The following is a 12,588-nucleotide window of genomic DNA, read 5'->3' on the forward strand; positions in this document are numbered from 1 at the left end:
GCCTCACCAGTGCCCACCAATTACAGCCTACCATTGCAGCCTTATCACTGCCCACCAAATGCAGCTTATCACTGCCCACCAAATGCAGCTTATCACTGCCCACCACATGCAGCTTATCACTGCCCACCAAATGCAGCCTACCAGTGTCCTCCAAATGCAGCCTTATCAGTGCCCACCAAATGCAGCCTCATCAAATCCCACCAAATTCAGCCTACCAGTGCCCACCAAATTCAGCCTACCAGTGCCCACCAAATTCAGCCTACCAGTGCCCACCAAATGCAGCCTTATCAGTGCCCACCAAAATGCAGCCTTATCAGTGCCCACCAAAATGCAGCCTTATCAGTGCCCACCAAAATGAAGCTTATCAGTGCCCACCAAATGCAGCCTCATCAAAGCCCACCAAATGCAGCCTACCAGTGCCCACCAAATTTAGTCTACCAGTGCCCATGAAATTCAACCTACCAGTGCCCCTGGATCACACAGAGTGGCAATATCCTGCTGTCACGGAGCTTGTATTTAAGTCGCCTGGGTGGTCACTGTAACAAAGTCCCGCCTCCTAGACCGGCTCACAGCTCCTATGATACAAGTCACACTGATTAAATTTGGCTGGATTGGATCAATGTTCTGTCTATCACAGTAGATGGTCTTGGAGGAGGTGATTTGTTACAGTACTGCTGGGCATTTCAGACCAAAGCTACACAAGGAGAGAAAGAGGGAGGGCAGCATTTTTGACTACATAGGCGAAGATGCATTTTGCCACCCCCAACCCATCTGCACCATCCTCTTGCTACTCCCTGTCTAAAAACGAGCTGGCACCGCCTTCACAGTGCGCCTGATGGGGCACAACGTGAAGGACGTAGCACATAACTGAAAATGGAGCTGTGCTAAACTTCCAACTAAACGACAGTGTGTAATAAGGGGTGGGGTTATGCATTCCTCGCTTACCCTCACTGGCCACAGGCAGCTGAGGCGAACTAAAACTTTCAATGGCTGGGTTTCCCCTATAAGGAAACTCCCAGATCACCCCCCCCCCAAATACTCCCACCTCCCTTATAGTATATCCCCATATACCCCCCCCCCACCCTGATCACACCTCCCCAGATACCCCTACCCTGATTGCAACCCCAGATACCCCCCAAACTAATCATAAACACTGAGATACCCCTACACTGATTATACCCCCAGATACCCCCCACTCTGATCACACACCCCAGATAACAGATTTCTTTCAAACCAAATAGTGTGATTTTTGGGTAATTCTAGCTCCAGTATGGCAGGCAGGGGCTTTCAAAGAGAAGCTGAGCAGTGGCCTCCATGAGAATGAAGTGTACTAGAACAGTGTATGTGTCAGTGAGGTAGCAGCAGACTTGTAGGTCCCAATGCCTAACCTTTTATTCATGAGTCCAAGAGGCTGATTGTGAAAAGGGGATGCAACACAGATTGAACAATTCAGACTGCTCTTGGTAAGTAAAGATAAAGGCAAAGATGAGCGGAGGAGTAGGACAAGGCAACACTAAAAAATTATGGTAGTGAAGCAGATAGTCCTGGAAACCTGAGTTGTTGTCAATATCAACAAAAGATGAAGGAGCAGAGGAACAACAGAAGCATGGAAGTAAAGATATAGCAAACATACATAGTTTGCAGAAATAGACAGAGAGAAGAATACAGTTTAGCTCAAAGGGTGAATATTATTGATCAGAATATTGATATGGACCAGGCCTTAGGGGAGGAGGCCATGCATTTAAATTAGAAAAGTTAAAAGTATAACTAAAGGCAAATATTTTTTGTTTTAGTTTTGGATAGAGTAGAGGGGGATTAGAACATCTGTCAGGTTTTTACTGTTGTCTGTTAGGCTAACTGGTTCGTAATTCCCAGAGATGTATTTTGTCTCTTTTTTAAATATTGGTGCTACATTGGCTTTTCTCCAATCAGCTCGTACCATTCCGGTCAGTAGACTGTCAGTAAAAATTAGGAACAATGGTCTGGCAATTACCTGACTGAGTTCTATATGTACCCTCGGATGCAAGCTATCTGGTCCCGGTGATTTCTTAACCAGTTAATCACCGCCTCATAGACAAAATACGTCTACAAGGCAGTTCCTTAACTATCAATCCCCCCCCGCTGAAACCACCACCTGTGGAAGGGACGTCCTTCCTGAATCGCGCTACCGCGCGCCACCTGGGGCGCGCACACGGGAGTGTCCATGACCGCCGTGTCCAGAGGACCCGGCGCATCACGAAATCGTGGTAAATTGCCGTGGATAGCGGCTGTTTACCACGTGATCGCTCCGTCCAATGATGGAGCGATGGTGATGGTGATCGCTCTGTCCAATGATGGAGCGATCACATGTAAACAAACCGGCGTCATTTAATACTCTGCAATACCCCCTGCACAATACTCTGCAATACCCCTGCCAGTACTCTGCAATACCCCCGCACAATACTCTGCAATACCCCCGCACAATACTCTGCAATACCCCCGCACAATACTCTGCAATACCCAACCAATACTCTGCAATACCCGGAAAATACTCTGGAAAACAAACTGCGTTTTAACCACTTCCTGTCCGCCGTCATATGACGTCCTTGACTTTGTGCAGGGATATCTGAATGATGCCTGCAGCTACAGGCATCATTCAGATATCATCTTTTTCAGCCGGCGACTCTCTACACCATAAGAACAATCATGGTGGCTGTTCCACCTCTGGATCATTCTTACGGGAGGCGAAAGGGGACGTCCCCCCCTCCCGTCGCCCTCCGGTGCTTCTTCCGACTCACCACTCACGATCGAAGCCAGCAGAAAGCAAAGTGGTGGGAGGGGCACAGCAAGTGCCCACTATAAGCTGCCTGCAGAAAACTACAGGAAGGGGCCATCATTAGACCAGTCACCCTGTATGGGGAGAGAGAGCAGCAGTGACCAGTCTTTATTACAGGAAGCTATGGCATAGAGATGCTGCACACTGGCTAACTGCAGAGATCTGGAAAAATACAAAAAGCACAACAAGGTTGTCATTCAAGATGTGAGAGCACCGAAAGCTGAAAATTGGTCTGGTTATTAAGGGGGTTTAAGTGCCCAGTGGTCAAGTGGTTGATGTTAATTTTCCCAAGTCTATTTCTAATTCTGTCCTCTGTTAGCCATGAGGGTGCTTCCTGTGATGTGTCATAAAGACAAACACTGCAGTTTTGGTTACTGAAGCCCCCCAATTCCCCCTGTAAAGGGAATTCTTTATGGGGCCAATATGGTCTGTCCTGCCTTTTTTACTGTTGATATACTTGAATTTATCACAAAACATCTTGTGATAGCCAGTGTTAGTGCACCATCACAATTTCTTATTGCAGGCAAATAGGGAGTTTTGGACAGCATAGAGGAGAGAGAAGTACATGAACAGAACAATGGATTGGGGTGCTAAAATGGAGATAGATGTAATGTTTGGGGTGGGATTGTAAATACTGCAGAGAGAAGAATGTTTGTAGAGGAAGCTTGGACACTGGACAGTTAAAAAATGCAGTGCTAAGGTGATACATGTATTATTTTTAAATTCAATACTCCAGCATTAAAACCAGTATTTGCAATCTCTCTTTGGACTACAAAATTGGATGGAATAGGATGGGCTCCAAAATTTGCACTGAGCTCTGTACATTTTTTTTTTTTACATAGAGTCTGTGTTGCTGTATACATGTTTACATCCTTCCTCTGGGGTGCTTTTTATTGCCAGATTGCTTCCAAGTTAAATAAATATAATTCTGGATGCCCTATACAGATATACTGCACTAAGGTAAAGGAAGCTATTTAGGGAAAAAAATTGTACCTTTACAACCCCCTTAACCCTTAAAATGTGTGATGTTATTCCTGTGTCAAGTGGTTAGACCTTCCCTTGCTGTCCAAACAGGCCCATTAACTGGGCTCCCATGTATTTTTATAGTAATTACTGTAATGGCCCCATGTGCAGGGAACACAGGTAGCAGTCCTGTCCCTTGTCTCAACCTTTATATTTGCATGGGTTTTCAGTTTCTTAAAAGCTAGTCCTGGTTCCTATGAGAACTAATTTTTTCAGGTTTCAAAAACATTTTCTAGATAAAAATGGAACCCATGTTATTATATTGTATAACTAGATAACACAGGACTGCTAAATACCAGGGGCACATTATTAGGTACTTGGGGTTTGTCTACAGGAATCTGTTAGTACTAAAGGTCAATGGACTGGTTAAAGCGGAGCTCCACCCTAAAGTGGAACTCACGCTGATCGGAACCCTCCCCCCCTCCGGTGTCACATTTGACACCTTTCAGGGGGGAGGTATCTGCACCCACTTCCGGCCACACAGTTTTGGGTTTTCTGCGGGCAGAACGTCACCTCCCGTTGTGCTCTGGGAACACTCGGCTCCCAGAGCACAGCGGGAGCCAATCAGCGGCGCAGCGCAACTCTCGCATGCGCCGTAGGGAACCAGGTAGTGAATCCGGAGCGCTTCACTTCCTGGTTCCCTCACAGAGGATGGCGAGGGGAGCAGCAGAGTGACGAGCAATCGCTCGTCCTCTGCTGCGGACGGCGCTGGACTCCAGGACAGGTAAGTGTCCTAATATTAAAAGTCAGCAGCTGCAGTATTTGTAGCTGCTGGCTTTTAATATTTTTTTTTTAGTGGCACATCCGCTTTAAAGGGGTTGTAAAGGTACAATTTTTTTTCCCTAAATAGCTTCCTTTACCTTAGTGCAGTCCTCCTTCACTTACCTCATGCTTCGATTTTGCTTTTAAATATCCTTATTTCTTCTGAGAAATCCTCCGTTCTTCTGTCTGTAACTCCACACAGGAATACAAGGCTTTCTCCCTGGTGTGGAGTGTTGTGCTCACCCCCTCCCTTGGACTACAGTGGAGTCAGGAGACCCACTAACACACAGCTCCTTTCTCTATCTGCAACGTAGAGAGCGTCCTGACTCTCCTGTATTCCAAGGGAGGGGGCGAGTACGACACTCCACACCAGGGAGAAAGCCTTGCATTACGGTGTGTAGTAACAGACAGAAGAACAGGAAGTGAGGATTTCTCAGAAGAAATAAGGACATTTAAAAGCAAAATGGAAGGATGAGGTAAGTGAAGGAGGACTGCACTAAGGTAAAGGAAGCTATTTAGGAAAAAAAATTGTACCTTTACAACCCCTTTAAAGCTGAACTCTGGGCACAAAAACTTTCAATATATACCCTTAATAGCCACAAATGAAATACGTAAATCCACTTTGTGTAAACTAAATGCCTTTGCGAACCCAGTTATTACTTTGCAAAAGTAGCAGTGACATAGGGCCAAATCCTCAAAAGAGATACGACAGAGTAACTGCTGTTACTCCGTCGTATCCCTGGTCCTAACTATGGAACTGATCCACAGAATCAGTTTTCCATAGTTAGGGAGAAGATCCGGCATGTGTAATTGAATTACACTGCCGGATCTTAGGATGCAGTACCGCATCCGCCTCGGGTATGCAAATTAGCACTTACGGAGATCCACAAAGCTTTTCTGCTTCGTTTTTTCTCCGTAAGTATTAAGTTGCATACGCAAAATTAGGGCTGCTTTTACATGGTGTAAAGTTAGTACACCATGTAAAAGCAGACCCTTCTGTCTAGCGACGCGTTTTTTTTTTCGAATTTGAATTTTTTTTTTCGCGCCGTATCTTTTTTTTTTCCCCGACGCAACTTTATTGACCCGTCGCAATCCACAAAGCCCGGCGTAACGTAATTTCGCGCTATGCACGTCGGGAAAATGACGTCACGAGCATGCGCAGTGCAGCCGGCGCGGGAGCGCGCCTCATTTAAATGGGAATCGCCCCCATGAAATGAGGAACGCCTTGCGCCGGTGGAATTTAAGTTACACGGCCAGAAATTTCTAGGTAAGTGCTTTGTGGATCGGGCACTTAGGTAGAAATTTTAAGGCAGTGTAACTTAAATTAGAATTTCGCCGTTACGCCGGGTCTTTGTGGATTTGGCCCATAATCCCTATGCTGCACATAGCCTCTGCAGAAAGCAAAGTGGTGGGAGGGGCACAGCAAGTGCCCACTATAAGCTGCCTGCAGAAAACTACAGGAAGGGGCCATCATTAGACCAGTTACCCTGTATGGGGGAGAGAGAGCAGCAGTGACCAGTCTTTATTACAGGAAGCTATGGCATAGAGATGCTGCACACTGGCTAACTGCAGAGATCTGGGGGGAAAAAAAAGCACAACAAAGTTAAAGGGTCACTAAAGGAATTTTTTTTTTAGCTAAATAGCTTCCTTTACCTTACTGCAGTACTGGTTTCATGTCCTCATTGCTCGTTTTTGCTTTAAAGTAGCAGTAATTCTGCTGTGATTTCCACACTTCCTGGTTGCCTGTTTCCTTATAACCATCATACTGGGAGCTTTTCACGGTGGTCTAAGCTGTCATTACTGTGTGTCTAAAACTCCTCAGAACCAATCAGATTCATTTTAAAAACAAAACACTGCCCTGGATTTGTTTGTTTTTGTTCTGTGAGTCTTCCCGACTCACCTCTCACCCGGAACTTCATGTATGTACCTTTAAAACCGAAAGTGAAACTAGAGGCACATTATATGAAAGATTAAATTCAATTTTTAATCATTTTTAAAAGGAATCAGTTAACTTTTATGTCTCTATACCCAATACACAGTCATTTCAGCAAAAAAAATGTTTTCCTTTAGTGACCCTTTAAACTAAGAATAAACTTGCCTATTATATTTAGACAATATTTGCTTATCCTGGAGTACAGCTTTAAGTATCTACACACATTTGAGTAATTTTTGAACCATTACCTTGTGGCTATAGAATTAGTTCTGTCACAGCCTTGGCTACCTTAGGTCTAAACAAGACTAAAACATGAGTGGTCCATACCAGATCCTTTTTTTAAACTTAGATTTTGCAGGCTTTACATGATTGAATTGCCACATCAGCTTGTACTCCTGCAGAAGCATAGGTTGTAGTGTGTCGATATTACTCCTGCATAGACCTTTAGAGTCAGTTTTGTCACCCTAGGAGTGAAAGCACCAGGGAAGGCAGGATCACCAGGTACATTAAAGCCAAAGTGCAAAAACAAGACACCTACTGGACATAATTTTGGTTAAGCTACCATTAATTGTTTTTTTGGTTTAGATACACTTTATATTTAGGTTCTTGATATTAATATATTTCTTGATTGTTTTGTATGGCAGGTGCAATACGGAGAGTATTTGAACATCGAAGATATACTGTAGAAGAATGCAAAAACCTGAAAGGAGAAAAAATGTTAGACATCATGAAGGAGTATTCGGAAAAGGATCATGCTAATAATGACAGCTTTATCTGTTTTATTCTCTCACATGGGTGTCAAGAAACTGTGTTAGGTGTTGACGGAAAAAAGGTGCTCATTAAGGACCTAACTAGTTGTTTCAATGGTCAGAATTGTAAGTCTCTCATTGGGAAACCTAAGGTGTTCTTCATTCAAGCATGCCGAGGAGATGAACTTGATGGGGGAGTCCCTTATGAGGGAGACGGCAGTACATCTACATATGAATGTGATGGAGGAACTCTTCCTATTACTGCAGATTTCTTAACAGCCTACGCTAGCACTGAAGGTTATAAGTGTCTACGGGGTCTCGAAGGCTCTGTTTATATTCAGAAGCTGTGTAAAATCTTGGAAGATCCTGACCATTTGTAAGTACAAATATTTTGGTAGATAACGATAAAGGATTTTTTTTTAGATTTCAATGGGCCATATTCTTGTACATTTGAGGCGGGCGGCGCGTAAGCCATTTACACTACGCCGCCCCAACCTACAGGAGCAAGTGCTGTATTCCCCAAACACTTGCTCCGTAGTTTGGGGCGGCGTAGTGTAATTGGCCCGGCGTATCCCCGCGTAATTCCAAGGGGGCGGCTTGTATTTAAATTAAGCGCGCCCCCGTTTTGATTGAACTGCGCATACGCCGGGCTAAAAATAGCCCAGTGCGCATGCTCCAGTTCTCGGCGGAAAACGTCAATGACGCCGACGTGTGCGTCATTGACGTAAAGTCGTATTCAAGAGCGACTTAGGGAAACGACGTACCCGACGGGAAAAGACGACGCGGACCCGACGCCATACTTAACATGGCATACGTGGGACTGGCGTAAGGTTACCCCTCATATAGCAGGGGTAACCTTACGCCTACGCAAACGACGTAAGCGACGGTTACGCGACGCAAATTCGTTCGGGAATCGGCGTATCAGGCTCATTTGCATAAACAAATGAGACCTGAATGTAAACGCCACCTAGCGGCCGGCTGGGTAATTACATTTAAGATCCGACAGTGTAAGTGACTTACACATGTCGGATCTTCAGCGTATCTATGCAAAAATGATTCTAGGAATCACTCGCATACATACGCGGGCCAAAAAAGAGAGATACGACGGAGTATCCTGAGATACTCCGTCGTAACTATACTCAGAATATGGCCCAATATGTTTATTACCGTATTTGCTGGTGTATAAGGCGACTGGGCCTTTAAGAAGACCCCCTAATTTTACAGTTTAAGATTTTTTGCCTGTACTCACTGTATAAGACGACCCCCCTTCCAAGGCTTCCGACACTTCATATTTCTTCCTTCTGGAGCCATATTCTTCTTCCTTCTTGCTGGAGCTGGAGCCAATCACGGCGAGCAATGTATTCTATTAATGAATACAAAGCCTGCTTGGATTGGCAGAGGTTGTAACATCATCAGCCCCCGCCTCTGACTCTCAAAGCCAATCTGAGCAGGCTACTGTATGTATCCTGCTCGGATTGGCAGAGGTTGTTACTCCAATTTAAATACATCGCTCACCGGGATTGGCTAAATAGTATATACAGTGGGGATCGAAAGTTTGGGCACCCCAGGTAAAAATTTGTATTAATGTGCATAACAAAGCCAAGGAAAGATGGAAAAATCTCCAAAAGGCAGAAAAATTACAGATTAGACATTCTTATATGTCAAAAAAAGTTAGATTTTATTTCCATCATTTACACTTTCAAAATGACAGAAAACAAAAAAATGGCGTCTGCAAAAATTTGGGCACCCTGCAGAATTTATAGCATGCACTGCCCCCTTTGTAAAGCTGAGACCTGCCAGTGTCATGGATTGTTCTCAATCATCATTTGGGAAGACCAGGTGATGTCAATCTCAAAGGTTTGAAATGCCTAGACTCATCTGACCTTGCCCCAACAATCAGCACCATGGGTTCTTCTAGGCAGTTGTCTAGAAAACTTAAACTGAAAATAGTTGACGCTCACAAAGCTGGAGAAGGCTATAACGCAAAGCGTTAACAGAAGGCTATAACGCAAAGCATTTTCAGATGTCAATATCCTCTGTTCTGAATGTAATTAAGAAATAGCAGTCATCAGGAACAGTGGAAGTTAAAGCAAGATCTGGAAGACCAAGAAAAATATCAGACAGAACATCTCGCAGGATTGTGAGAAAAGCAATTCAAAACCCACGTTTGACTGCACGATCCCTCCAGAAAGATCTGGCAGACACTGGAGTTGTGGTACACTATTCCACTATAAAGAGATACTTGTACAAATATGGTCTTCATGGAGGAGTCATCAGAAGAAAACCTCTTCTACGTCCTCACCACAAAAATCAGCGTTTGAACTTTGCAAATGAACATATAGACAAGCCTGATGCATTTTGGAAATAAGTTCTGTGGACCGATGAGGTTAAAATAGAACTTTTTGGCTGGAATGAGCAAAGGTACATTTGGAGAAGAAAGGGCATAGAATTTAATGAAAAGAACCTCTGTCCAACTGTTAAGCATGGGGGTGGATCAATCATGCTTTGGGGTTGTATTGCACCAGTGGCACAGGGAACAGTAGAAGGAAAAATGGATTCAATAAAATTTCAGCAAATTTTGGATGGTAACTTGATGCCATCTGTAAAAAAGCTGAAGTTGAAGAGAGGATGGCTTCTACAAATGGATAATGATCCTAAACACACCTCAAAATCCATGGGGGATTACATCAAGAGGCGTAAACTGAAGGTTTTGCCAGGGCCTTCACAATCTCCTGACCTCAACATAATTGAGAATCTATGGATAGACCTTAAAAGAGCAGTGCGTGACAGAAAGCCCAGAAATCACAAAGAACTGGAAGACTTTTGTAAGGAAGAATGGGCAAAGATACCTCAAACGAGAATTGAAAGACTCTTGGCTGGCTACAAAAAGCGTTTACGAACTGTGATACTTGCAAAAGGGGGCAGTAAAAGATATTAACTCTGCAGGGTGCCCAAACTTGTAAATAATGGAAATAAAATCTAACTTTTTTTGACATATTATAAGAATGTCTAATCTGTAATTTGATTCCTTTTGGAGATTTTTCCATCTTTCTTTCCTTGGCTTCGTTATGCACATTAATACAAATTTTTACCTGGGGTGCCCAAACTTTGCGGAAGCTACATACAGTATTACCGCACATTCAGCAGGCATCCGCGGAGCTGACCCGGCGTATAAGACGACCCCTGCTTTTTGGCCAGTTTTTTTAAGTGTAAAAGGTAGTCTTATACGCCAGCAAATACAGTATTTTTTTTCCCAACAATAGCAGTTGCAAAAACATAAGATAACTCCAGAACTCCACAAACAAGGAGAGTGATGGGCAAATATTTTCAAGTAGTAATGCGCACATTTTCGAGCAACATATACATAATGGTAGTAACCGGATATATCACAGAAGATAATGACGAGATAACACTTAGGCCCCGTACACACGATAGAATCCATCCGCTGAAAAATCTCAGCGGATCGGTTTCAGCGGATAGATTCTATGGTGTGTACATTCCTGCGGATATTTATCCGCGGAAATTTCCCAATTCCAGCAGATAAAAATTTGTAGACATGTCGCATCTCAGGCCCCATACACACCATAGAATCTATCCGCAGATAAATCCCATCAAATGGGTTTCTGCGGATAGATTCTATGGTGTGTACACTCCGTCGGATATTTATCCGCAGATAAATCTCCCCTGGGATGGATTTCCAGCAGATGGATATTTGCTGACATGCTCAACAAATCCATCTGCTGGAATCCATTCCAACGGATGGATCCGCTCGTCTGTACAGACTTACCGGATCCATCCGTCCAAAGGGATTCCCCGCACGCGTCGTAATGATTTGACGCATGCGTGGAATTCCTTATATGACAGCGTCGCGCCCGTCGCCGCGTCATAATAGCAGCGACGGCGCGACACGTCATCGGCAGAGGATTTCAGCGGGGATTTCAATGCGATGGTGTGTACACGCCATCGCATAGAAATCTTCTGAAATCCTCGAGAGGATTTATCCGCGGATACGGTCCGCTGGACCGTATCTGCGGATAAATCCTCTCGTGTGTATGGGGCCTTAGGGCTATCTATGCGGAAATGATTCTATGAATCAGCCGCATAGATAGGACAAGAGATACGACGGTGTATCAAGAGATACGCCGTCGTATCTATTCTGTGAATCTGGCCCTTAATTCCTATGTTAGTGTTAATTTTAACAGGTTAATAGAAAAAAAATATTAAATTGCACTTTTTGTTTTTATTTTTTAGCCAAGATGATTTGAGAGACCTCCTGACCAAATTACAGGATGACATAGCGAACGACCAACCTTTCAAGGTTAAAGAAAAAGGAGTGACACAACCTGGAAAACAAATGCCATCATACACATCAGAGCTTCGCAAAAAACTGATTTTACCTCGTCCAGAAAATATATAAAACCAATGACTTCTAAATCCTCTCTCTGTTTTTAACTTTCCCTTGGAAGCAGCTGGAGATGAACAAGAGACACATCGATACAATCCTCTGAATATATCTTAAAGTAAAAGTAAACCTTAAGAAAAGCACAGCGGGTAGGGTATTTTGGTAGAACAACTTACCGTATTTGCCGGCGTATAAGAAAAATTTTGGTTTTGGGATATACTCGCCATATAAAAATGTTGGTTTCGGGATATACTCCCCATATAAGACGACCCCCTTCCTACTAGTCTTTCTGGAAGCTGAGGGGTGGCCAGAACAACCGCTGACAGAAACAGGCTTTTTTCAAATCTCACTGTGCCATTACATTACATGCCTCACTGCCATTACATTACATGCCCCCACTGTACCATCACTTGCCCCCACTGTGCCATCACTTGCCCCCACTTTGCCATCACTTGCCCCCCACTGTGCCATCACTTTCCCCCCACTGTGCCATCACTCACTTTTTGCAGATTCTGGCTTCTAGGCCGATGACAATCTCCGTCAGGCTGCGGGCGTCCATGATTTAAAAGCCGCGCCTTCTCCTCAGACTGTTCCGTGATAGGCGGAACACAAATTTTCCCAGCAGGGCCTCTTTTCAGTGTTCCGCCTATCACGGACGTCCTCTCGTTCGAGGATGAGAAGGCATCCGTGATAGGAGGAACACAGAACAGAGGCGCTGCTGGGAAAATTTGTGTTTCCGCCTATCACGGAACAATCTGAGGAGGAGGCGCGGCTTTTAAATCATGGACGCTCGCAGCAGACGGAGACTGTCATCGGCATATAAGACGACCCCCGACTTTGGATGCATTTTGTTGCATCCAAAAGGTCGTCTTATATGCCGGAAAATACAGTACTATTTGCTAAA

At 44.2% G+C, this 12,588-nt stretch overlaps 1 protein-coding gene across 2 annotated transcripts in view; it reads left to right on the forward strand.

Moving 5' to 3' along the window:
* The window catches only part of LOC120943730 (caspase-8-like), a 71,573-nt gene extending 59,746 nt beyond the window's left edge, over positions 1-11,827 (forward strand). For both annotated transcript variants that reach the window (XM_040357213.1, XM_040357214.1), the window contains 2 exons: positions 7,178-7,658; positions 11,534-11,827. In XM_040357213.1, coding sequence (XP_040213147.1) covers positions 7,178-7,658; positions 11,534-11,699 — 647 coding nt within the window. In that variant the 3' untranslated portion in view covers positions 11,700-11,827. The remainder of the gene's footprint in view (positions 1-7,177; positions 7,659-11,533) is intronic.
* The last annotated feature ends 761 nt before the right edge of the window (positions 11,828-12,588 follow it).

Source organism: Rana temporaria, chromosome 6, assembly GCF_905171775.1.
Source record: "Rana temporaria chromosome 6, aRanTem1.1, whole genome shotgun sequence".
Classification (NCBI taxonomy): domain Eukaryota; kingdom Metazoa; phylum Chordata; class Amphibia; order Anura; family Ranidae; genus Rana; species Rana temporaria.